The sequence below is a fragment of the Nomascus leucogenys genome, chromosome 13 (genome assembly GCF_006542625.1).
Source record: "Nomascus leucogenys isolate Asia chromosome 13, Asia_NLE_v1, whole genome shotgun sequence".
Lineage (NCBI taxonomy): Eukaryota > Metazoa > Chordata > Mammalia > Primates > Hylobatidae > Nomascus > Nomascus leucogenys.
Genome location: NC_044393.1, coordinates 81184258 through 81211374, shown reverse-complemented (window position 1 = coordinate 81211374; position 27117 = coordinate 81184258). Strand labels below are relative to the sequence as shown.

At 46.3% G+C, this 27117-nt stretch overlaps 1 protein-coding gene and 1 long non-coding RNA gene across 3 annotated transcripts in view; one reads left to right on the top strand and one right to left on the bottom strand.

The window, feature by feature from the left end:
- PLXNA4 (plexin A4) overlaps nt 1-27117 on the top strand; it is a 457885-nt gene that overhangs the window by 316007 nt on the left and 114761 nt on the right. For both annotated transcript variants that reach the window (XM_030825648.1, XM_030825649.1), the window contains exon 5: nt 22907-23007. In XM_030825648.1, the coding sequence (XP_030681508.1) occupies nt 22907-23007 (101 nt within the window). The remainder of the gene's footprint in view (nt 1-22906; nt 23008-27117) is intronic.
- On the bottom strand, nt 66-3513 carry LOC115837941. Its single transcript, XR_004032966.1, has 3 exons — nt 3472-3513; nt 2791-2999; nt 66-281 (listed from the first exon to the last, which is right to left on the bottom strand). It is a non-coding gene; the product is annotated as an uncharacterized LOC115837941 (long non-coding RNA).

Sequence of the window (27117 nt, the reverse complement as noted above, 5' to 3'; positions counted from 1 at the left end):
ATTTCTGGGCCCTGTGGGCTGCATCTCCCTAAAGATAAAAGCCATTTTAGTACCTGCTGCAGAGAAAGTAGAGGGAGCAAACTCCAGGGGAGAGGGTTCTGATGGGATATGGATTCCTTCATAGCAATTACCACAAGCACCAGAGCTTTCAATTTAATTAAACCAATTCTTCAGCTTTGGGATCCATCTCTGGGTTCAGTTGCTTTTCTTCTTTCTTTTCATTCTTTCTTTTTTATAATGTTCTTGCTTCTTCAGTCTTGTATCTGAGTGCAGCAGGATATCTGAAATAATGACGAGCAGGTGAACAAAAAAGGAAAAATGATTTCTCTTCTGGCGCCTTAATGGAAGGCAGTGAAAGAACTGAATCAAGAAGTTAATATTTACTATCATTTATGCACCCTAGAAAGCTTGATACAGGCGAACTCTATATTATCTTTGCTAATGGTGCAGTGGTAGCAAATGAAATGATGCCATGGATCTGTTTAGTGCTTGCTATTTCCCAAGTGATTTTCCACACAATCTCTCATTGAACCTACCCAGCAATTCCTTGAAGTTGGCACCATTATCTCGTGTGACAGATGAGAAAGGTTAAATGACTTCTCAAAAATCACCCAGCCGATATGTGGCAGTCAGCTCTCAAATCCAGGTCTTTTGATTTTGAGTCCAGTGCTCCATAAACAATCCTAAAATCTCATCTGGAGTGTTACTTTTAGTTTTCTCTCCCACAAAATCAATGCACACAATGGATAATTTGCTAGGTTTTAAGTGTCAGCTCTGCTCCATCTTCCAACTATGGGTAAAGGCTTCCAAACCAGAACTAGTGTGTGACAAGGTCTCAGAATAACCCAGGTAGGGTTTCTTACCCCTACTTTACAATGAAGAAACTGAGGTTCGGAGGCACTCATAACTAAGCCCAGGCAAGTCTCTAGTAAACAGTAGGCTGCTGCCCCAGCCTGCTCTGATGGAGTGCCATGGGGCTGCTGGCTTGCAGGGTGGAAGTGCTGCATATGCCTGCCTCTTGGGTAAGCCTGTGCAGGGTGGTGGTTAGTGTGGATGGCATGGCCAGAACACATTTGGCATGGCCAGTCCTGCAGTCCCCACCCCACTGGTGGTGGGCCAGCCACGCCAGGTTCCTTTCCACAGAAGTTCCCATTTTGCATCTCTGCCAACTAGATGGATGTGAGGGAGAACAGGAAAGCTGTGGATACCCAGGGGAGAAGCTCAGCCTCCCTCTCTCATATGGACTTGTGCTTTCCTCAGTGGTCCTGTGCAGGCTGCCTGGATGTAAGGCTCAGGGGTCCAGACTCAACAAAAAGCACTGGAAGCTTACGAGGGGTCACATGCCATAAAGGAAGTGAGACTTCGACCCCACTAGTAAAAGGAACTGGTTCCACTGAGCCACCCACTATTTGTGGCTTCCCGCCCCCAGCTCCATCCAAACCTTGGGTTGTGGTGTTATGCAGAGTTGTGTGAACTTGAACCACTGACCTTAGGGAGTCATGAACGACAAGTGTTCTCTAGGGACTGGCAGTCCGCTGATGTTTTGACCCCTTAGACCCAGCGTCTCTGCCTTCCTCCCCAGCCTCCCCACTGAGCTCAAGCCAGCAGAGGAGCTCTCCCTTCCCCCGAAATACCATCCAAAGCAGATGGTTCCTTTCTTCTTAGTGCACGCAAGGAATAAGCCTAACAACAATATTAATTGATCAGTTAATTAATTTAAAAGTCTCATTGCCATGGGAACCTGACATGTACATAACACTGTGCTGTCTCCTCGTAAGTGGGCTGGGAGAGGTAGGCTCATCCCATTTGTCTGTGCCACCAGCTCTTTCCTACCTGCAGCCATGGGACCACCTTGAAGGACAGTCTTACTCCCCTCTTTACCCCCTCCATGGAAAGGGGAAAAAGCCCATCAAGGTTTGCTGTCAAGGGTCTACTGAAAATCAAGTTACAACCAGCACAATGTGTTTCAGAGCATCTGGGCTCCAATCCATCAGCCCAGGATATCATTAATAACCCACAGCCTAATGACGGAGATGAATATTGGAGCAGGGAGCAGAGGAGTGGCGGCCCCCAAGCAGCAAGGCAGAGGGAGAGAGTGACTTATGAGCTTGGTTCCAGGTGTAACCTTCTCCCCACCACCAAGCCGGGCCAGAATGATTTATTGATACAGTAAACGGATTTTTATAATTAAAATTGATTTTCAGTTTTAACCTGGTCTGGAAGGGCTGGGTCAAGTTCAAGAAGGGAAAGGGGGGCAACCCGGGGAAAGGAAGGGAAGTGTACTCTCAATTTCCCATATATCTTGGATTATTAGAGCAGGAAGGAGCCTCTCATTTTACAGGTGAGGAAACAGCAGCCCTGAGAGGTTGATCTATTTGGTCAACCTCTGCTAGTGAGGTAAGGCAGAGCTGAGATTGGTTTTGGGTCTCCTGGATCTCTGAGATACACTCATTTCCCTGGGACTGTTGTGTGTAGGTGCTCACAGAGCCACAGTATACTGTTGTGTAGGTTGCTCACTGCACAAGGACTCCTCACCAAGGGGCTGAGTAGGGGCTGAAATCTAACCATGTCTTGTGCACTAGGGCAGAGTGGCTGCTACCCAGAGGATGTGCTCGGAGGCACCATCTGGAACTGTTTCTTTTAGTGGACTGCTCAAGGCTGGCCAGCAGCTGCCCGGGTCCTGAAGGGCTGTGCCCATCTGACCCACTCCCATCATTCAGTGCCTGGAGGCTATGCTGGGGATGTTTATTGACAGCCCCTAGTGGGCTTTGCTGCAGACAGTGGAAATACCTTGGGGTGTGGCGTGTCCAGCCCAGCGTCATTCATCAGGCAGAGAACTGGTGACACTGGCAGCAGCAGACACTAATTGATAAATAGTGTGGGTGTATCTGCATTTTCACGCACAGATGGGCCTGGGCACATCTGGATTGCGCTGGTGCTGCTGGCACTCCCACATGTGTACACACTGCTCTTGTTCAGTCCCTGCAGGAAAAGCACAGCTAGGAGAGAAAAAGTGAGTTCGTGTCCATTGCCAAATTTCACTGAGTAGCCTTTTTCTGTTCCAGCCCACCGCAGGCATCGCAGCCACAGGGCTTTGCATCCTCCCCAACCTCTGGCTCTCCACATTGGGTCCCTCAGCCTTTGCAGCTGCCCCAGTACTGGTGGCAGTTCTGCTCCTTCTCCTTCTTCTACGTCCCCTGGGCATGTCAGATTTGGCTGTATGAGAGCAAGGAAGGACATTTGAATGTAGGTGTATTCATTAAAGGAATGATAAAAGAGTAGTATACTGCCTGTTTTCTAACTTACTATTTTTGAATAGACTATTTTTTAGAGCAGTTTTAGGTTCACAGCAAATTTGAGCAGAAAGAGGTCCTATAAACCCCCTGCCTCCTCCCACTGTCCACCCACAGCCTTCCCCATTATCAACATTCCCAACCAGTGTGGTCCCTTTATTACAATCAATAAACCTACATTGACATATAATTATCACTCAGAGTCCACAGTTTTTGGTAGGGCTCACTCTGGGGTTGTACATCCTGTGGGTTTGGACAAATGTGTAATGACAGGTATCCACCATTATGATATCATACAGAAGAGTTTCACTGCCCTAAAAATCCTCTGTGCTCTGCCCATTCATCCCTCTCCACTCCCCCAACCCTGTCCAACCCCTGAAAACCACTGATCTTTTTTTTTAATTTTTATTTTAGGTTCAACACATATATGTGCAGGTTTGTTGCATGGGTAAATCACGTGTAGCTGAAGTTTGGTGTACAAATGATCCCATCACCCAGGTAGTGAGCATAGTACCAGATAGATAGTTTTTCAACCCTCAGCCCCCTTTCATCCTCCCCACTCTAGTAGTCCCTAGTGTCTGTTGTTCCCATCTTTATATTCCCATGTGTGCTCACTGTTTAGTTCTCACCTATTAGTGAGAACATACAGTATTTGGTTTTCTGTTCCTGCATTAATTTGCTTAGGATAATGGCCTCCAGTTGCATCCATGTTGCTGTAAAAAGCATGATCTCCTTCTTTATTATGGGTACATAGTACTCCATGGTATCTATATACCACATTTTATTTATCCAGTCTTCTGTTGATGGGCATCCAGGTTGATTCCATGTCTTTGCTATTGTGAGTAGTACTTCGATAAACATACGAGTGCAGGTCTTTTTGGTAGAACAATTTATTTTTCTTTGGGTTGATACCTAGTAATGGGATTGCTAGGTTGAATGGTAGTTCTGTTTTAAGTTTTTTGAGAAATCTCCAAACTTTTCCACAGGGGCTGAACTAATTTACACTCCAACCAATAGTGCATCAGTGTCCTTTTTTCTCCACAACCTTACCATCTGTTATTTTTTGTCTTTTTAATAATAGCCTTTCTGACAGGTATGAGATTATACCTCATTGAACCACAGATCTTTCTACTATCTCCATAGTTTTTGCCTTTTCCAGGTCATATAGTTGGAATCGCACAATGTAGGCTTTTCAGATTGGCTTCTTTCATTTAATAATATGCATTTTAGTTTCCTCCATATCTCCTCGTGGCTTGATAGCCCATTTCTTCTTAGAACTGAATAATATTCCATTGTCTGGATGTACCACACCATTTATTTATCCATCGCCTACTGAAGGGCATCTTGTTTGCTTCCAAGTGTTGGCAATTATGAATAACATTGCTATAAACATCTGTGTACAGGTCTCATTTGGTGGGTAGTGGATGGACCACCCCTCACTATAGAAGAACCAAGATGCACAAAGGCTTCAGTGAGTCCAGTCTGGCTGGAGGGCCTTGGGAATGCACACCTTATCCCACAGGTGCCAAGCCCTGGAGGTTTGAAGGGAATACCATGGGCTAGTTTTCTTTTGCTTTTCTTTTTTTTTTTTTTTTTTTTTTGAGTTGGAGTTTTGCTCTTGTTGTCCAGGCTGGAGTGCAGTGGCATGATCTTGGCTCACTGCAACCTCTGCCTCCTGGGTTCATGTGATTATCCTGCCTCAGCCTCCCAAGCAGCTGGGATTACAGGTGCATGCCACCACATCCAGCTAGATGGGCTGGTTTTCTAAGCCATGATCTCTGAGTGATCTTCCCAGCTGTACTGAGGAATAAGTCTGAGCCTGCAGACTCTCTGTAGATAGAGGGTCCATCCAAGCTTTCTGTGTTATTCATTTAGGGTACCCTAAGAACTCTAAACCCTGAAGTGGCTCAATACTGTCTGCTAGGGATAGAGGAGGGACCTCTTTAGAAGCTAAGTCACCAAGAGATGTAAAGAATGCTCCCAGCTCTTTGTTTTTGTAATTATGACTAGATTACCGTGGCACACAAGCAATAAATTAGGGCAACAGTACCAATAAGCACAGTTTAATGTTGCATCAAACCCTTTCATAAGTCATGTCTGATTATATTTAATGATGTTGTTCTTATTATTTTTCTTCAAATTGGATGTAACTTGCAAACACATAGCATAAATGTCTGCATTGAGTGGTTATATCCAATAAAAGGTTGGATTAGGCAACTAAGTTTTCACCCACTCTGGGATTCTTTGGTCCTAGAATTAGGTTAGTGCAGCCAACCTATGCTTTCATAGTTATTTTTGTCTTCTTCCCAGGTGTTTTCCTGGATCTGGAGTCTGGATGGGTGTGGGTGGTTTCTCTAAGCACCACAAAAGGTCTAAGCATAGCTCCTACAGAATCGTGCACATGAGTGTCACAGGGACACTGATCACAGGGGACAGGAAGGAGGAGAGTGGTGAGAAAGGAGAAAAGGCCAGATCCAAAGGCAGGGACTATGGTCAGGCAGGGTCCCCTGCTCCTGGAGTCATTGAGAACACAGGACTTTCACTCTACTCCTTGACTCTGCTCCCAAAAACAAGCCTGCAGCAGCCACTGCCAGCAACGGCCTGACGCCAGCCCATTCATGCTGAAGTATGAGTGAGAGAGAGCCCACTGGGCAATTTCTGATAAAGAACAAAAGCAGGAAGAAGAAAAGGGAAAATCTAATAGGGAGCTGAGGCATGCAAAGCTAACCTTTTATACCCTGTGGTGTCACCAATGCCACCCTTTGCTCAGCCCCCAGCCCGCCTTTCGTCGACACAGCAGCTATTTGGTCTGCACTGTTTTCAGATTCCCTTCACTCCTTGAAGAAGCATTGGCCAGAGAAGCACCAGGGGTGGGGAGACCCTCTCCAGGCTTTGCTGAGTCTCAGTGACCTGACATGAGGGCAGACCAGGGTGGCCTTCCAGGCCAGGACTCTTGCAGAGATTAGATGGGCCCTATGGGGTGGAGCTTTCTCTCCAACTTTTTTGCCTTCAATGACCCTTTTCCAGCTACACCCTCCACCTCAGAGAGCTGGGTTTATTAAGGCCCATGCTAGCCAAAGACGCCTTTGCATGTCAATGATTTTGCTGGATTCTCCCTTGGCTGGACCAGGGTGAATGGCACAGAAAGCTGAGATGGACCCTTCCAATTCCTCCATCTATGGACAGTCTGCAAGGTCAGACTGATTCTTCAGCATAGCTGGAAAGATCCCTCAGAAAACATGGCCTAGGAAACCAGGCCACGGCCTTCCCTTCAAATCTACAGGGCCACAACTGAGCATCTAACAGGGTCTCTGTGTCAGAACTAATGGCCCACTCAGTTCTAGCAGTCTGAGAGCCCTGTGAAGGTCAGGTTGTCCTAAAGAATTGGCCGCCTGTGGGCTCCTGCTGCTCTGTGTCGCCAGACCATACCCTTGGCCCCAAGACAGGATGTAGATTCCCTACCAAGCTCCAGGCAGCAGTTGCCTCAGGATATGGCCAGCCCTGAAGTCTGCAGCCCCTGGAGCCAGTGAAACAATTCCATAATTGGTAAAGTCTCATGAAGTCAGACATACCAGCCCCTGCTGGGTTTGGCCAGGGTGACATTGCACCACCACACTGAGCGATTGTCTAGAATCTTGCCAGGCCCCAGATGATAGAGAGCCTTATTTGGAGATGTGTGTCATGTAGAAGGAGACAGACCTTGTGAGGGAAACATGTTGGCCAAAGAGTGATTATAAGATATATTTGAATGGAAATTCTCCAAGCCAACTCTGCCTTCATCATTGTCCATGATGTTTGGGACAACTTGCCTCTGCAACCAATTAGGCAGCTGCTGCTCATCACGAGGGAGTTATGGCCACCTGGCCCCTGCAAGAGAGGAGACTGGAGTGGAGAAAGGAGGCTGCGCCATGCCATAGAGCAGCCGTTGGTCATAGACACCTTGTGTTAGGGACCTGGCACTGCCACTCACCGGCCGCGTGACCTTGAGCAAGTCGCTTAACCCCTCCCAACCTGTGTCTTCATCTGTAAACTGGAGGCTGTCCTCCCTGAGCTGGCTACCTCACCAGATTGTGGTCACAGGCAACCACGGCTGTGAAATTGCTTATGAATGGGGAAGCCATGTACAGCTGTCCAGTGTCATCTCTATGCTCACCCCCACCCTGTCCCTGTGCTCCCATAGCCTTCCACCTGCCGTGTCACTCAGATTCCAGGGCAAAATGCATAATCCTCAAATCACTAACTCCTCTGCTCCCTATGGTCAAGGCCAGTTGTCCCAAACCCAGCCCATTAACAGGGTCATGGGTGGGGGAATAAGCGGAGGAGTACAGGGCCTTGAGAAAATACAGATGCCCAGCTCCTGGGAATTTTGATTTTGCTGCTCAGAGCTTGGCCCAGGCATCAGCATCTTAAATCCAGCAAAACAGAATCTACTGTTGATTCTGATGCTCAGTGAAATTTGGAGCTGATTAACCTAGACCCCAAATTCCTGCCTTTCCCTCCTCCTTAGCACCTTGTAAGTGCCCTGATTCTCCCCTTAAACTGAGCATCCCTGAGGGGTGGCCCACAACTCAGCAAGCGGTGGCATGGTGAGCTTGCCCCGGGAGGCACACAACCCAAACCAGCCCCCACTCTGCCCCAGACTCTGGTCCAGGTTAAGCTATATTCCCAGCAACATCCAAAGCAGGCTTAATGGAGGAGAAAAGCATTTGAAAATGAATTCCACGTATGGCATGCTACCTGCCCTGAATTGTCACATCCGTTTTCTTGCTGCTGCCTCAGCCCTGTATCCTGCAGGTTTGTTTGCAAACTCAGCAAATGTCCCATGTTTAATTGTGTCTGGAGGCTGCATCCTCATGTCCCTGTCACAGCAGGGACTGCTGGATTCTGTGCCAAATACCACCATGCTGGGCCTCACTGCCTGACCCTGGCCTTCCAGACGTGCCGTGCCAACTCATGTCCCAACATGCCGGCACACAGCACGGCCTCTTGTGCTTGGCTAGGAGCCAGCACGATTTCCTATCCCAGACCCAGGGCATGCTTTTGGTTATGCCTGTTCACAGAGGTTGGGGAGACCCTGATTAAATAAAGAGCACAGATAACCCTGACCTCATTTCATCAGACAGTTGGAAATGTTCCCTGTCTTTTCTTAACTTTTACACGTGCTGGGGCAATAAAACTTACTTGCTGGGGTTTTCCTCTTTTCCTTCCTATGCAATTCAAGAGCAGAGCAAAAGCTCTCAGAATAGCTGAAGAGAGGAGAGAAAGAGACGGGGAACTGGCTGGAAAGTTCTGGGGCTGTGCTGTGTGACCAAAGCCCTATTGATAGGGAGGGATTCTTTAGGCCTGGGGATCACAGGGCATCACCCATTGGAGTCAGTGGTCAGGTTAGGAATAAGACTGTGAGATCCTATCACAAGTTCTCTTCAGTTCTGACTACTTTTCCAGCACTTACATATATGGTAACTGAGGGCTGAAGTATTCAGCAATCACAGGGACACATCTGGAAACCTTTAAAGTTGAATTTTAAAATTGAACTTTGCATTAAGGCGAATGTTGTCTGTCCCAGGAAAAGCAAACCCAAAAGATGAGTTGGCCATGGTGGTCATGCCTATAAGGACAGATGCTGGGTGTTAGGTGTGGATGGTATAGGACTGTGTTGAGTGTTTTACATGTATTATGTCATTTAATCTGCATAGCTTTCAGAGGCTTGAGAATGTTGAGTGCGCCTGACCAAGCTCTTAAGTGGCAGAGTTAAGATCTAAGCATCAGCTCTCAGACTGCACAGCCCAGGTCCCAGCAGCAGCAGGTCCCAGGTCCCCTGTGACCCACAGACTCCTGACTAACACTCAGTTATTAAGAGCCTCCACCTATCCGCTGCCCCTCCCTGTGGGCTGCTACACTTTTAGATCCTTCTCCCAGTTTCTCCATCTACTGAGCTTGTCTGTCACAGGCAATGGCATTTTGGTATTGGGGGTTGTCTGTTGCTGTAACAGAGGCCTGAATGGACAGAAATAGGGTGGCTGAGACTCCCGGCCTTCCCCCAGGCCACCCACCCTGAGAATGGGCCCAAATTAGCCTGGAATTAGCCCCCTCCTACCCCATCTCCACCCCAGGGCCAGCAATTATTTCTGAGCTCACTGAACCCCTAGTCTAAATATAGCTCTAATAGCTATTTCTCATTTCGGAATGGGGAATCTATGCTGAGCCTTAGTCGGATATAGATCAGACTCCCCAGATGCACAAAATGTGAAATGGATGCATTACCACCTACCACCACCACCACTCACCCCTTGAAAATGAACTTCCTAATGGAAAGCAACTGGCCTACTACTACAGTCCAATGGGGTCAGCTCCTGGCAGATGGAAGCAGGAAGCTCTGCATTATGTCTGCAGCCTAGAAAGCATGAAGGTTGGCACGGCGCAGCCGGGTTCCCTGACTGTCCTCCCAGTCCCACACAGAGAAAGGCAAGAATGGATGTTGCTGAGCACTGACAACAGGAGTTAATCGTCACCTAATACTGCTCCCTTTATGCACAGGAGGAAACCGAGGCTCAAAGACACACTTTTGATAAGTGGCTGAGCCAGGAGTTGAATCTAGGACTTCAGAAGCCTGTGCTCTCTCCATTCTCTCAGAAAGGATGTGCACACAACCCTTTACTCACCCTCACAATTGTTTATATTAATGATAGATAGAAATGGTCGCAGTAAACTCTAGTGGTTTCATAATTCATCATTAGAAGTTGCGACAATTTCCTTGCTTAGAATTCAAAGTATATTTCAAATTGATATCATTGTACTTTTTTGAGATCACAAGAGCTAGGGAAAGGGCAGAGCTGAGGGTCCCTATCATACAGATAGATGAAGTAACCAAGATGAGAATAAAATTGAGGGAGATCCTGGAGTGAGACTCCTGGAGATTTTTCCAGCCTTAAGATAGTTAGTTATGATGGAATCTTATGGCTAGAAAGGACAATAGAGATCAATTTATGTTGAACACTGAAAGCTAGACAGATGAAGACAATTGCTAAGGGTTTGCAGCAAGTAAGGAACAGGTCTAGGATTACAGCCCAGGTCCTAGGACCCCCAGCTCAGTGATGTCCCAGCACAGCATGACTCCTCCACATGGAAACTAAACTGATGCAAACATAGTGCGTGATAGCGTCTGCACATGTGGGGGCTATAGGCAGAGGTGCCCTGGTCCTTACCCAGTAATTTCTGTGGAGAGATGGAGTCTTCTCCATGTTGGGTGGAATTGGTGTGGGTTTTCTGCAGGAAGCTTCTGGGCGGACAGGTGACATCACTGAATAAGTGCATTGCCAAACAATGACTTTCCCACCCAATATGCGATAGTTAATTTTATAAGGAGAAAACTCCCCCATGGCCCAGGGCTCACTTCTAGGGTGCTGCTGCTCAGAAGCTGAACCAAGAGGGAGAGACCAAGCAGCCAAGAGCCCTCTCCATAGTTCCAGAATATTAGAAATCTTGTGGGTATAAAGAAAAGTTGGGCCGGGCCTGGTGGCTCGTGACAGTAATCCCAGCACTTTGGGAGGCCATGACAGTCAGATCCCTTGAGGTCAGGAGTTCAAGATCAGCCTGGTCAACATGGCGAATCCTTATCTCTACAAAAAAGAAATACAAAAAAGAAATTAGCTGGGCGTGGTGGTGTGTGTCTGTAGTCTCAGCTACTCAGGAGGCTGAGGAGGGATAATTGCTTGAACTTAGGAGGCAGAAGTTGCAGTGAGCTGAGATCGCGCCACTGTACTCCAGCCTGGGTGACAGAGTAAGACTCTGTCTCAAAAAAAATAAAATAAAATAAAGAAAAAAGAAAAATTCAAGCTGTCACCCTAAAATAAATTTTGAGCTGCACAGTTAATTTAGTTTAAAAGACTAAAGGTTAAAGCATCTTTAAAATACTATTTTAATTTCCCAAGTCAATAATACCCTGTCTGTGAAAAATTCAAACTCCCCAAAGTTAACCACTGTTAGCAGATATGTTACTCTCTCTCTAGAAGTTATTATCTGCACGAGGTTTGCATATGTATATGTACACAGCTGCACAGTTGTCTTTTGAAAATAAACATTGAGTCTTAATATACCCTTTTTATAAAATTTGTTTTTTTAACTCAAATATGAATCATAGACATTCATCCATCTTAGTACATACAGACTATTATCTTAGAGTGTAGATGTGCCATGATTTTTTTAGCCAGCCCCCTGTGGATGGATATTTAGGTTGTTTCCAAACAGTCATTACTACATACAAAGCCACAGTGAATGTCCACAGCCAACCACCGGTGTCTAGGTGCTAGTATTTCTGCAGGAAAGATTCCAAGAGGAAGACTTGCTGGGTCATTTTAGGTTTTAGTAATAACTGCCAAATTACTCCTCAAAATGTTTGTGCTAATCTACACCCTCACCAATAGTGTATAAGGCATAAAACCCTTTTAGAGGCCAGGCATGGTGGCTCACGCCTATAATCCCAGCACTTTGGGAGGCCAAGGCAGGTGGATCACGAGGTCAGGAGATTGAGACCACCCTGGTGAAACCCTGTCTCTATTAAAAATACAAAAATTAGCCAGGTGTGGTGATGTGTGCCTGTAGTCCCAGCTACTCGGGAGGCTGAGGCAGGAGAATCACTTGAACCCAGGAGGCAGAGGTTGCAGTGAGCCACAATCACACCACTGCACTCCAGCCTGGGCAACAGAGTGAGACTCCGTCTCAAAAAAAAAAAAAAAGCACTTTTAGAATGCTGTCATTTTAACGATTGTCCTTTCATATTTGAAGAATTACTGGAAGATGCCCTCAAAGCCGTATCTCTTAATGAAGAAGATACATTTTGCCTGTGTCCAGGATGACCCAGACACCAGAGGGCCCTCTTTGTCTTTCCCCAGCAGCAGGCTGGGCCCTGATCCCACAATGGAAGCTCATATAAGTTCAGGAGAGTTAGGTGGGTATCTTGAGACAGGAGATAGGGTGAAATGAAGACGATTTAGAATTCCTTGGGCCATCTGTCGTCTCTGCCTCCTTTCTAAGCCAGCAGCACCTGGTCTCCTGAGAGTGGGGCCCTATGTTGATGGACCTAGAAGGTTCTCCTTCAGGAATATCAGTTTCCAATCATTTGAGCACCATAACTTTTCCCAGAGTCAAATCCCTTTTTGAAAAAAGATGTTTGTTTCCTAGCCAGAGAAGCCTCATACCCAGCCTTGGTTGCCTGCGGCGAAAGATGTGTTTATTTGCAAACATGCTCCTGTGGTCCAGAACACTTCTGCCCATAGGTGTGTGCAAATGCCACTTCTGTGCTGAGACATGTACATCTGGGCACACCCCCTTGGGCTGCTGTGCACTCATTCGCAAAATGTATCATTTACACACACTTTTTTTGTGGTTTGAACAGCCAGAGCATTGCTGGGGACGCTAGTCAGCAGAGCCCTTGCTAGAAGGAAGTCAGAGAGAAGGGTCAGGTGCTAGATGGAGAAGGGAGTGCCCGCCCAGCCTGCCCTGCCACTTCCCACAAGGAGCCAGTGCCAGCCAGCTAGGGAGCCTCAGCATATGCCTGGGGACTAGCTTGGCTCTGCTGCCTGGGCCGGGAGTTAGGTGTCACCGTGCCAGCCCCTCCCTGCCTTCTTCTTGGCTGCAGAAACAAAGGCTCCCATTGAGCAGGCTGTGCTTGGGAAACACACAACAGCAGGTTCCCGGTTCCAGTTCAGAAGGGGCCATAGTCTTTGTTTGTGTCATTCGCTAAAAGATGGGCTGGAACAGGAGCAGCACTTTGATCCCCAGGACAACAGCCCCTTCCCACCTGCTGGGCTTGGGGATGGGGAGGGAGGCTTTCATTTTCCTCCAGGATGTGGGGCCCTGAGGCTCTGCCCCTGCTTCAGCCCTGACCTTAAGACAGGGTCAAGAATGAGCATCTTGGCCAGGAGTCCATATCTAGGGACTGGGTATCAAATGAAGACTGTTGGTAGCCATGTAGCCTTGGACAAATCCCTGCAGCAACTGAGCTTCACCTGAAAAATGAGAGGATTGGCAGCTAGAATTTTTCCAAGGTCCCTCTCAGCTTATTAACTCTGTGAATGCCAGGACACTCCTCTCATCCTCCATTCCTTTGCGCCTCCATGTTGGCGGGGTTGCTCTGGGGCTGCAATCTCCTCTGTCAAATGCAGGGGATCTGCCTAGATAGAGAAACTCACACATTGCAACCCTGCAGCCCTGGAAGTCAGGAAGTTGGGCCTCCTGAGCCTGTGTGTGAATGTGAGCATGAGAGCTCAGAGAAAGGAGAGGATTTAACCTTTACACTAAGAGATTAATCTGTGGCAATAATCCAGAAATGATAGGTTTTAGAGTAGGGCCAAGATTGCTAAATAAATGATCTCCAGGGGTTTCTTGGAATATGTACAAGTGTAACAGGAACCACATTCATTCATTCACTTATTTATTTATGTGTGCATGCAAACATTCATTCACTTTTCTCATTTACTGTGCATAAGCTGAGTACTAGGTGTAATGGAGTGAAGAGAGATGACTTTGCACCACCCATCACAGGGGCATTTTATCGGAGGAAGATGCTGGAACAACACAGTTGCCATTAGCATAGCACTAACACATTCATATGTGTCATCCCAATTATTCTTCAAAACAACCCATCAGGGTACTTAGATGAGGAAAAAGAGGCTTGATGAAGTTAAATAAGTTGTCCAAGTCACACAGTGGTGGCAGATCCAGGATCCAAACCCAGGTCTGTTTTTCTTCCAGATCTCTGCTTCTCACTTGTCCCTGAGATAAAACTATTTCAAACTCTATTTTTCTCCCTAACCACATTTGAAGGAGTAAGAAAACCTCCTGGAGGAGGAGGCTGTGCTGAGACCAATTGTCATTCTCTCTTCAGGGCTGCTACTTGGTGATCTGCCCATAGGAGGGGCTCCTCAGCCCCTGAACTCAGCCAGACCTTCCTCGTAGTATAGTAAGTAGCCTGCAATGCTGTGAAGTTTTCAACAAAGGACCTGGGTTCAGCAGAGGGACCAGAGGTTTCTCAATCGCCTGTACTATGTTCCGGGAGCCAGTGGTGTCTGGCAGGCCTGAGGGCAGGCTCCAGCCCCCAGCTTCATTTCAATTTCCACCTTTGCCACCGCCCTGCTGCGTGACCTTGGGCAAGCTGCTCAGCCCCTCTGGGCTATGGCTTTTCCATCTGTGCGGCAGGGAAGGGGATCGCTCTCCTGCTTGGCGAGGGGTCTGGCTAATAATGATCACGTGCCATTGTAACGCAGCCCACACTGGGAAGCCTGAGGATGGGGTGATTTCTTGATGCTCTGCAGAAAGCACGCTGAGAGCTCCTTGCCCAGCTTCCCAGATACTGCCGTTTGCTAATGAGGACCAACATATGTTGATGATTCCGGCGTCGGCACTCGCTCCTTGGCTGTCCGAGTTCCCAGAGCAAACTGGCTTCCTATTAGGCATTTATTCTTATTAATAGCAACAAATTGCAGCCCTCCGCAGCATCTGCTACTTTTCGTTTACAAGAAGCTTCTCAAATCATTTGTATTGGTATTATTTTGTGACCAATTCTTTAAGGCAGAGCAGGACTGGATCCCCCTAATCTGAAAATGAATCGAGTGAGGTATGAGAAATGGGAAAATGGGAAGATTTTGTTCAAGGTCACCCAGACACACAGATTAGATTACAGCTTGGAATCTCAGCTCCCCAAGCCTCATGCCCTGGGGCGGTTGCCTTTGCTATTCTAAATATCGTCGGCCTTGACCCCAGAGTTCCTGCCTAGAGGCAGGTAGGGACAGTGGTGGTAGCCAGGGCTGCTGCCCTTGACCCTGTGCCTCTGTCTGCCCTCAAGTGAGGCCCAGCTGGATTAGCCCCATGGCCCAAGCACCAGCAGGAGGAATTGCAAAGCTCAAGGCAAATCATTCCCAAGGAGTTTTTACTGCTGCCAAGTAAAAAAAAATAATAATAATTTTCTGACACTGGGGCAGCCAGATGGTCAGTACAGGGGGTCTGAAGCACATTTATGCTTCTGGACAGCTGACCACATCTGGAGGGCTGCATTCTCTTTCCAGAGTCTTCTTCAGTACTTTGCTCAGGGGCTAGACCTTCCTGAGATCTGTAGATCTATGACCATAGAATTAAGAGAGCATGGCCAGCGTGAGAGGTACTGAGAAGGGCCATTTATCATGTTAGACCTGGCTTTCAATAATTTCTGAACTTGTACCAGGTACATACACCCTCAATGTTTGCGTGACCTATTTGAAGCACAGGGTGGTAAGAAGCTACCATACTGCAACCTTCCCCCTCCTCCATTTGACTGACCTCTCCCCTCTACCTTTCATGGGACCTTTGCATCCTGGCGTAACTTTCTGCCCAGCACCTGTGTATCAGCTAGCTATTGCCACAATAAAGCTTTGTAACAAACCAGCCCAAAACTCAGTTGCATAAAATAGACATGAATCCTCACACTCATGGCTCTGCAAAGCAATTGTATGTCAGCTCCCTAAGCTCAACTCAGCTGGGCAGTTCTGCTTCAAGCTGCTGCATCAGCCAGGGTTGTCTCTTGGCTGTGGTTTGGGCTCAGGTCTCTCTCCATGTGGGTTCATTTGGGGCCCAGGCTGAAGAGGAAACAGCTATTTCGGGAAGCTCTTCTCATGGCAATGACAGAAGCACAGAAGGCAAAGATGAGCACATAAGCACATTGGAAGCATTCATTTGCCTCGTGTTTCCTACTATTCATTGTCCAATCAAGTTCTGAGGCCATGCCCAAAGTCAAGAAGTGGGGAAGTACATGCCACTTCTCTATTCACCATGAGGCCATAGAGGTGGAGACATAAAAGTCTTCTTTTTAGGGAGTGAATAACTGGGACTCATAAAACAGTCTGCCACAGCCTGGGACCAGCCTCCTGGCATCTGCCTTTCTTACCTGTTAGCCAGGTTCAGAACCTGCCAGCTTTGAGCAAAGAGAATGGGAGTGACAGGGTTCCAGGCATGTGGAGTGACTTGAAATAAGCACAGCTTCTTGAGCCACTGCTCAGCCACAAATTGCAGCCCTGGCAGCGAGAGCCTTGGAGCCATCACAAGGAGATTCCACAAAACCTTTGTGTGGTCCCTGGCCAGCAGAAATAAAGCTTGGAAAGGCAGCCAGTGGTGACCAAAGGAAATGAAGGCTGGTGGAGATGCTTTGAGGAGCTCCCCAAGACCATGCCACCAAGACCCATGTGTATTACTGAGCTAAGAATTTGCCAGAAAAGGACTAACTTTTTTCAACTCTACTTCCTCTGCTCGGGGACAGTGGCAAGGAAGGACAGCATGAGGTACAGCACCAAATGCAGCATCTGCACAGCTTGACAGTTCCCCCAGCAGCCTCTTGGAGTTTCTTAGTGGGTCATCTTGCTTCTTTTTTTCTTTCTTTTTTGACAATTTTGAAGGAAATTGGGTCCTTAAGAAAACTTTTGGACATTTAAATTAATTCCAACCATCAGGCTCAATGTAGCCATCGTTGCATTAGCATCCAATTATAAGAGTAGAAATGGAGTAATAACTCACATTTTGACCAGAATGTCAAATGCTTAAACAAATTAGAGATACACACAGAGACCGCATGCTATATCTATGGAACATTTCTGAATGTAATCAGCAGAACAGCAGGCACCCTTCGGAAAGTGAGCAGCAACAGGCAGAGTGGGACCCTATTGCCAGAGGAAAGCATCTTTCGAAATATCAGGGAAACCAGGTGGGAGTTGGGAAGTGGGGGCCAGGACTCAGAAGCTGTAAAAATTCCTCCAGCTGCCATGGAAGACCCCCAGGCTCCCAGGTCCCCAAGCAACGGGCTCAGCTCCTCAGCTGGAGAAACTTATGAAGACCAAGGCCATGACTTAAAATCTGATTTGGAACCCTTTGCTCTCTTCTCAGTCATTCATTGCCTTCCTATGCTAGGCCATTGTTTTGTAAATTTGTGGCCTTTGGAACTGGACAGGTTAGGAAGATGGTGATGATGATGATGATGATGATGATGATGATGATGATGATGATGATGATTGCATGTACAACAGCAAATGATAGTTCTATTTACAATTATTTAAAACCAGACCAAACTACATTATATTACATAAGGAAGCTTACCTTGGTGGCAAAAGGATAAAACCACCCAGATTCCCAGAAAGGTGATCTAGGGGGAAAGGAAGTGTAAATGGGGAAGGGCACACGGGTGATTTCTGGCCATAACTGTGAATGAAAAATACCAAAGGAGAGCTTGAGCAACAGCAGGAGGATTTTCTAAAATCGGGCCATTTGACCTCGTGTGAGTTATTTGAATTGGGAGCTCCTTGTCTAGGCCTTTTGGAATGGGTGAGAGGTAAGGAAAAGTTCCAGGAAGAACAAGGCTATGGCATTATTTTTCCAAATCAGGAAACAGGTATCCAGACCTTGAGAACGACAGAGCCAGTTATGTAATGATACATGATAGGAGACATTTATCCAAAACGCTTTATCCATTTGAGATTACATTGAAAAGAGTAGCGATGCCTATCTTTTGACTGAAAGATCTCAGAATGTTTCATAAACATGATTGTATTAGTCTACCAGCAAAAGCTGTTCCCCTTTGACCCAAGGAGCTAAGCAGAGAACAGGTGTTTTCATATCATGCTGCCAAGCCAAAGATGAAATAATCTGTGAAGTCCACTCAAAAGGGTTATTTCAACTTTTTTATTGTAGTAAAATACACATAACAAAATTCACAGCGTTAATTATTTCTAAGTGTGCATTTGTAAGTACACTCACATTGTGGTGCAAGCATCACCAGCCTCCATCTTCTGAACTTTTTCGTCTGCCCAAACAGAAAGTCTTTGCCCATTAAAGAGTAACTCCTTATTCCTCCCTTCCCCAGTCCCTGGCAACCACCATCCTACTTTCTGTCACTATGAATCTGACTACTCTAGGCACCTCACATAAGCAGAATCATGCAGTATTTGTCCTTTTATGTCTGGCTTATTTCACTTAGCATCAAGTCCTCGAGGTTCATCCATGTTGTAGCATGTGTCAGAATTTCCTTCCTTTTTAAGGCTGAATAATATTCCGTTGTATGGATATACCACATACTGTTTGTCCATTCATCTGTTGATGGACATTTGGGTTGCTTCCATCTTTTGGCTATCGTGAGTAATTCCACTATGAACCTGAGTGTGCAAATGTCTCTCTGAGATCCTGCTTTCGGTTGTTTTGCGTGTGTACCCAGAAGCAAAACTGCCAGATCATATAGTAATTCTGTTTAACTTTTTGAGGAACTGCTAAACTGCCTAACAGGTTTTTGCACAAAGCCAGGACAATGTCCCAAGACAATGTTGTGCAGACCCTACCCTAACCCTGTACCCAATCCTTCCCCCCAAGCACAGTTTACGCACACGTGGAGGTCCCCAGAGGTGATGGGGCTCCCATCTCTAGAAGCAGCGAAGGTGAAGTTGCAGCCACATCAATCAACACCTTTGCTAGAGTCTGGTGGCCAGGGGACAGACCTCAATATTCTGTGGTCTCTGAGACAATCTATCATTATGGTAGCTTAGGTCATGTCACCATCTGATTTGTTCTCCAAACAGAAGTCCCTCCCCCGCCCCTATTACTTTTTTCGCCTCTTCCTGTGGTCTGAATTCCCTCACTAAGTTAATTAGCATGCCTGGCACTGCAGCTTAAGACTTTAATCAGCGTGGGGTGGTTTTAATTAATCGTGTGGCTCTGCATCTGGAGTGGTTTGTGTTCCAGGGTCAGGAGAGGAGCTGGAGATGGGGGATGGGAGAGGCAGCTTTGTATGGTGTAAGGCTGTGAGTGGCAAGTCTAGGTGTTTGGGGAAAGAGAATCATAGAGGCAAGGTGGCTCAGAGGCCATCTGGCCACCTGTGCAACGTACTAGCAAGGTGTGGATGGTAACTGGGGACGTGAGGGAATACATTTAGACTGAGCTAAATGGTTGGACTAAATCCAGTTTTCAAAAGTGATTTAAAGTATTAGAAAAACTTCTGATGCTTTGCAGAATTAACCATGGGGTAGAGAGTGAGGCAAAGCAGTGATAGAGATGGAGAGCTTTGCAGCCAGTCTGGGAGGCCTTGGCCATGCTGGAGACTATTGCCTGATGGTGGGGCCTGGGAGATTTCCCTGGTTCTGTCCTTCCTTGGGAAGGTCCTGGCAAGGTGAAGGAGGTGGCACCTAGCTCTCAAATAATGGTAACCTTTCTACTCGGACTGTCAGAATCCTGTTGGCTGAATGTCCACACTTTAAAAAGAGTGGAGAAAACCTAGATGAAGTTCAAAAGAAAGTCGTAAAAAATGGTTAAATCATAAATAGAAATATTCTGTGAGGAAAGACTAAAGGCAGTTGGGTTGTTTACCTTCAAGATGAGAAAGCTCTACATGCCTGGATGATTGTCTTCAAGAGAATGTTTTCTTGAAGGTGGACCCGGTGCCATTGTTATACATGTCCATGAAAACCAAACAAGTGAGATGAGGTTGACCCGAGAGACTTTGTCAGAGCATTAACAAGGAGCTTAGCATCCTAAGGATGCTAGGACTGAGAGGGAATTCAGAACGAACATGCCCAGTTCCTCATTTTTCAGATCATCAGAAAGAAGCCCAGGAGAGACTTGTCCAAGTTTACCCAGGAAACTGGGGGGCAGAGCTGTGGCTGGAACCCAGGGCTCATAATACCTGTGCAGGACTTGTGTCCCTGTCTCACATGGACCCACCTACATGAAAAGCTAAGAAAAGCAGATAGCTGTTCCAGAAGCTAGTAAAGATAGTGAATAAGGCCTGGAAATGAGGTATCATCCGAAGTGTGGAGCAATGAATGGTTTAGGGCAAATATCATAGTTCAAGGAGGAAATGACACTATCAAGGTACTAAAAAAGAAAAGTTCTCCCAGGTCTGTTGAACTCCTGACAGAGTTCCTGAGGCCTCAGAAGACTGTCAGAGGAGTTTTCTGGGATGTGGGGGAGAGGTAAGTGACAGTACAAGGAGGATTGGTATATTAATAAAAAGGATAGCAGCAATCAATCATAGCCATCACTTATAAAGTGCCAGACCATTTACAAAACCATTGTGTCATCTGTGCTTTGGGAAACTGTGAATTGGGGTGGGGGTGGGGAGGGGGGGATTTTTATCCCCATGTTAAGCCAGAATTTGAACCTAGCTCTGAGGGCTCTTGCATTCTTTCCAACCCAACAAAAAATGACTCATGTTTAAAATCAAGAGGAGGGGCTTGACAATTCCAGGGTATGGACATTATTAAACATCAGTTTCAAATATTTTAAGAATCTGAATGCAAAGGTTTTTGAGAATTTCAGATTCACCAAGCAGCTGGCTCTTGACTTGATGTGGAACATTCCGGAACCCGTGGCCACATTCCATCCAAGGTGGATTATAGAACTTGTCAATAGGAGAAACTGGGGAGGATGGTAATTAAGTTTAGAGCAAGAAAATGCTTTTGATTGAGCAAGGCATGATTTTCTGTTTAAGCCCATGTGAAATATGGAGTGCTAGACGAGCAGCTGGAACATATGAAAACATTATTGTGTACTTATGGTTCCCAACTTTCACCATTTATGGCCCCTTTTATTATTTTTTCCCCCGTGCATTATGTTTTGAAAGATTCTGTCTACTAAACAAACTGCATTTATTAAGTAATAACATATTTCCTATTTTAATATGAGACGTACATCACTGAGTATGAATAAAAAACATAAAACAGCAACAGTTCAATTTCCATTAGGCTTTGGGAAATATTGAAAATAGCGTGTAGACCTCATTACCACTCATGAATTCCTAGGAGTCCAGGTACTTTGGGTTAGGAGCCACTATTTATATGCTTACATGACTAGCATGTCTATGCTCACTTAAGGAGTAGGAAGAGAAATTAAAGACGCAACAGAAAGAGGGCAAATTCTTGGCTGGTGTGGAGCCAGTGTGGGTAATTTGCAAGGAACTAATTGTTAAGGTTAATTAGTAGGATAGGAAGGTCGTATGTAGGCAGACTCCAGGCACGGCCCATGCAGAGTACGTGAGCAGTAATAAAAGAAAAGATAAAATTCCAAATGTGCAAAAAAGACATCTGAGAAGGTGGAGGAAGGGCCACCAAGGTCAAGGTCACTGCCATCAGAATGGGAGAGGGAGGCTAAAAGGTTGCTTGAAAGAAGTGAAAACGCAGTGTGGTCATTAAGAATGCTCAGTGTGTACTTTGGAGAACAAAAAGATGCGTAAAGGGAATAAGAAAGTTAAGGGAAAAGAGATCATGTGGGATTTGGAATTAATTATTAATTAATTCCAAAAGAGAGTTGGAGACTAATTGAGAAGCTCTGGTGCCAGTTTGCCTGTGTGTGAGTTACAAGTAGCCCCTGCCAAGCGGACATCATTTTACAGAGGCACATGCCCCATAAAACAGCAGGGGAAGCACTGCCTCTGCATTTGCTCATGTAACAGAGAGGGTTCAGCCAGGTCAGCACAGTTTATAGTTTTCTGTGCCTGTTGTCTGATGGTGAGAAATTAGAAAGGACGGCCACATCAAATGCTCTTAGCTCAAGCTGACACATCAGGTAGGATTCTCCATTGAGATAAAAAGGTATCCCAAATGGAAACGGATGATGTAAAATTAAAAAAAAAAAACTTTTTGTAAAGAAAAAACTGGCAAAATGGAGAATAAAGACCAAGGCTGTAAAAAGAAAATAAAAACTCCGTTTGATCGAGTGTATCATTATTAAATACCTACTATGTAGCAGGTGCTGGCAAGTTATGTAAAGAGACACCAAGGCAAAGCTACGGTGGAGAACAAAGAAATTCAAAAGATATTTAAGAGCATGTAGGAAATGGAAGCATTTGGGCTAAGCAAAAATGTCATGTGGAACATTTTACATTAGCAGGCGGCTGGTGAAAGCTAATATAAAGTTTTGGGTTGGAGAGGAAGCCTCTAGTCATGAAAAGAGTGTGGGTAGGAGGAGAAATAGCAGCAGATGCTCTTTGAAAGCACCATAGTGAAAGCTTTTAGAGCCAGTTGGCCAACATTATGAGAAAGAAAGAGCGGGCAAGTAACAGCTACAGAGTGAGCTTATGATATCTTGGTAAATGGCAAGGAGGAAGAGAAAGAGAAGGGTCTTGGTCTCAGGCTAAATGCTCTCTGGAGCAGCAAAAATGATGAAACTTGAAGGAGGGCTGGAAAGAAGGAGAAACACTACAGAAAGAGAGAAACCATGAGAAAGTGAGAATGACCATTTGCACTTGTTAAATTGATAGGAAACGAATACATGATGAATTGGCCGTTTGTAGAGATATTTGGTGGTTTCAGAGGTAGAAAACTTGAAATGAACACTGTGTAAATACCTTTTCTGACAACTTAGTGTGGACTGTATGGAGTCTATTCTGGAGACTGCTAAGAAAATAATATGGCTGCTTGTCTCCCTGGATGCATATGTGGCCACCTACTCAAACATAATCACTCAAAGTCCCTTCCCACACTGGGCTCCAAGCACCTTCATGCTCCCGCAACATTTCAGGTGATACACTTGATATTTAGAGCAACATCTCTTCTGGTACGCTACTGGGTGTTCTGCAAAATCTTGACCACCTTCTCCCTATCCTGCTGTCCTAGCTCACCAGAGTCCCTGTGGAGTCCTGTGGTCAGTATCAGAGCTGCGGCGAGTGCCTTGGCTCGGGTGACCCTCACTGTGGCTGGTGTGTGCTGCACAACATGTGAGTACCATGGGGAGGCTGCCTCCTGCCTCCCACTTCCTCCTGGTAATTCCCTTCCTCCGCTTCTCTGTCATCACTGCCCTTCCCTTTGATCTGTCTTTTCTCCTCATCTGTTCTTGCTCTTCCTTCCTTGCATCCTTTCCAAATGTTATCTCCCTTGCTTTGTTCTTTCTGACTTCTCTTTAAATTTGCCAAATTCCCTTAAGAAATATATGGCAGTGGTGGCATGGGAATGATGACGGGTCAGGATATAGTTGTCATGCTGGGCAATCACACACTGGAGGGCTGGAGGAAGCAGGATTCCTGGACTTTCCTGACGGTGGCTTACTGGGCTGGAGACTGACTTTCCAGGACTGAACACCAGGAAAAAGGCATTGGATATTTTTTTCTCCAGCTTCATACTGGCCCCGAAATCATGAACAAGATATATGCTGTCCCTTTAGTGATTCCACATCTCCTTAACATCTCCTTCAACATCTCCATAGGATTTTCTGGTTTGGGTCTGCAGTTAAAGTGTGTAGCACCTGAGGACCCTCCCACTGCTGTCAGACACCCATCAGCTGGCTATGAGTGCACTTGGGCTGGAGTCACTGGGCCAGTAAAGCCCGGCCTGAGTGCTGGCCTCTTGCCAACATGGCTCCTTTTGTGTGGCTCCATTTTATTATGTAGAAGACGGAAGAAGGCAATGGCATTATAGTGGAGGTAAACAGTAAATAAACCAAATGGCAGGAATAGGGCTCAGACAACCAGAAAGCTGAAGGCTTTTCTTTGGGGATCTGAAGACCCTTGCCATGATTACCTGGAGAAGCCAACAATGGTTGGACCTCACTCTGATGAAATTTGGTTCCAGTCCAAATTTCAACAGCTATTGTTGTTTCTGGCCAACACTTGAAATGTGCCATTTTGTGAGCTGGATCCAAACATTATAAATTAAGAAGAAAAACTTTAGTCTTCCTACTAAGAACCTGAACTACCAATGACATTTACCAATAATTTTCAAGTATAAGAAGGTGGGGTATGATCTTGTCTTCTCCCCTCCCCTTTGCAAAGAGTGCCTCTAAAAGTCGGAAACACCCTCTTAAACTCGAATACATCTCTGGGTGGCAGTCTCAGGCATAATGAGTCCTTGAGTTCCTTAGGGGAAGGTCTGAAATCCCTCAGGTAGGTTATAGTGGAAAAAAGTCAAGAACCACTGAGCTACACTGAAGTATACATAACTCAGTCTACGGCCGTGCCACCCTGAATGTGCCTGGTCTTGTCTGAAATATACATAACTCAGACAGATCAGAAACTATGCACTCAAGTGTATAGAAAGGTTGCATGCTAACAGAGCAGGGGAGCCTAGGAGTAGCCAGCACAGAAGAGGATGGCAGAGGTTGCATTCAGAATGCAGATTAGCTCAGATCAGGCCAGAATTGTTCCCTGAATGATACCTTGCCAGGCAGACAGGGGGCAGTTTTCTTTGTGTCACCCAGTGAGGCCTCTGAGGAAGGGACTGTTTTCTAAACTCATTGCCTTACTTGGGGGCCTTGACTACCCTGTTTTCTGCTTGGCTGAGGATAGCTCTGCAATCCTGGCATGGGGCTTTCCTACCTGGCATAATTCAAAGGCAATCAGAAAATCTGGTCCCTCCCTGACACTCCATGTCCAGTGGCAATTTCCATGTCAGCTTTGGTCTCTGCCCACAATGCTGTCCCAGCCCCACACAACACGGAGCCCTGTGAACAGAGGGGCTCCAAGGCTTGGAGAAGGCACAAGAGAGGCTGTGAGGACCCCCACCTCCCACCCCCAGGGCTGCAAGGTAAGCAGACATGAGAGGAGGAGGCACAAGACAGTACTTCCTGTATGGCCTCAGTTTCCCCTTCTGTAACATCATACCTGCCTCCTGTCAAGTGGAAGAAAACAGGGGTGGATGGAGGCCAAGGTGAAGTCTGGGCAGTTCATGAAGGGGGCCCTCAGCCTGCACGGGGAAGCCAGCTGCTCCTGTCTCAGCATGGCATAAAAACAGCCATGGACATGAATTTTGGGCGCCTGCCCCCAAGTCCAGACTCCTCATCCCAGCTCCTCCTCTGTGAATTGGACATGGTGATGCCTGTCTCCCCTGCCTCACTGAGTCACTGATGAATCAAATGAGATGGTATGAGGACCAATGCCTGGTGGGATGTGGATCACTAGGAAATGTAGTGTGGGGTGGGGCAGGAATGTTGACAAGGCTGGGGAAGGACTGTGAGCTCATGGGTGCCCCACCTCTTTTGACTCTGTTGATCCCTGGTGATTTTCCAGATGGCTCTACTGTAACTGCATGCTTCTCTTCCTGGGGGGTTCCCAGCCTTTGTCTAAGTGGCAGGTACTCCTGCTAGATCCTCCTCACCCCTTTAGTCTGGCACCATGTTTGATTCTAACACGTGTATATCTTATTCGTGTTTCCATGGAGCATCAGCCCTTGTTAAGCACAGGCTCTCAGAAGGCAGGGGCTGTGCAAATGTTGTTCTCTTTGTGGTCATCATTGTCTGCTGCTGCTGCTGCTGCTGCTGCTGCTGCTGCTGGCACCTCATTGCTCAAGGAGCCACAGTGGAGCCAGCAAGTTGAAGCACTGGGGGACACTGGGAGGATTACTGGAGTGGAAATCAGTGGACTCGAGTTCACATGCCTTGGAAACTTGTTGTGGGGCTTTAAGCAAGTGCAGTCAGTTCTCATTGCACATGGTAGATATGTTCCATAAAGTCGCTGGAACACAGTTAGTGAATACCAAGCCATTGCTCCTAGGAGAAATACAGGGTTAGGTTCCTGGGAGCCTCTGGTCACATTTTCATCAACAAATCCATCTATAACCTTGTTTTATGTGTGTTTCTGTTTAAAGACATTTTACTTAATATATATAATTGATTCATTAAGCTTGACCTCACTGCCAACAGTACTACAACACATACCTGAACAAGGCTTATCCAACACAGCTATTTTCTCCATAAGGCACACCATGGTCTTCTTGCACTCAGGATCACTAGACAGAACTTCAGCACTACATTCGGGGACTATTTTAAGCAGCAAAATCACCTGAAAAATTAGACAAATATGGCACAAAATAGGGCTTGAAGAGGACACTTGTTCATAGAGCGAGAGCTAAAACAAGAAGCTGAGGCTGCCTTGTCCCACCTCAGCTGGGAGTGTGTGTGCCAGATCACTCAAATTTTTCACTGCCCTGTACGTGTCCACGGGTACCGATTTTTTGTCACAAATAAACGTTAGCAGTTAGTTGAATTTGCAAATAGATTCCACGATAACTCCATATGTCAGAAACTTGGCATCCTTGTTTCAAAGAGGGAGAACAGTACCTTCTCACAGTGGTGGCAGGAGGATAAAAAGAGGTGACTGATATAGGATGTTACAGAATTCCAAGATGCTCTGCCAGGGCAAGGTGCTGTCATTCGTAACCTTGAGCCTCCTGGTTATGTCCATGACCTGAGGAAGGCGGACACAGGTATAAGAGTTGTGCCAATGTATCTGGTAAAGCCCAATTCTTCCAGGAGGACAAAGCTCAAGAGCCCCCATAGGCCAAGGCTGCCTGCCCACTGAGACACTCAGTAAATCTGTCCTTCCTCCCTCTCGGAGTTATGACCAAGGAGAGCCCCCTGGCAACTATAAGAAGGTGGGGGTAAAATATTGTCTTCCCCCACTCCCTTGCGAAGAGTGCCTCTAAAAGCTAAAAATACCCTCTTAAACTTGAATACATCCTTGCTACAAGAGCAGGCACCCTCCCCATCTCTGAGTGGCAGTCTCAGGCATAATGAGTCCTCGAGTTCCTTAAGGGAAAGTCTGAAATCCCTCAGGTATGGATTTCTGAGGTCCAAAATCCAGGTTCTAAAATCCGGTCCTGGATAACTAGAGTAGGTCCCTGGATTTCTAAGATATTTTTAATAAAGGTACAATTTTAAATTTAGATGGAATGAGACGCACAGATCTTAAGTGTACAGCTTGAAAGCTTTGACAAAGGCAAACACCCTTGTAATCCACATGTCTATCAAGATACAGAACACTTTCTTTGTCCAGAGAGCTCTCTCCTTCTTCCCAGCAGGCCTTTCTTCCCTAGTTCCTCAGATTCAGGTCAAAGCC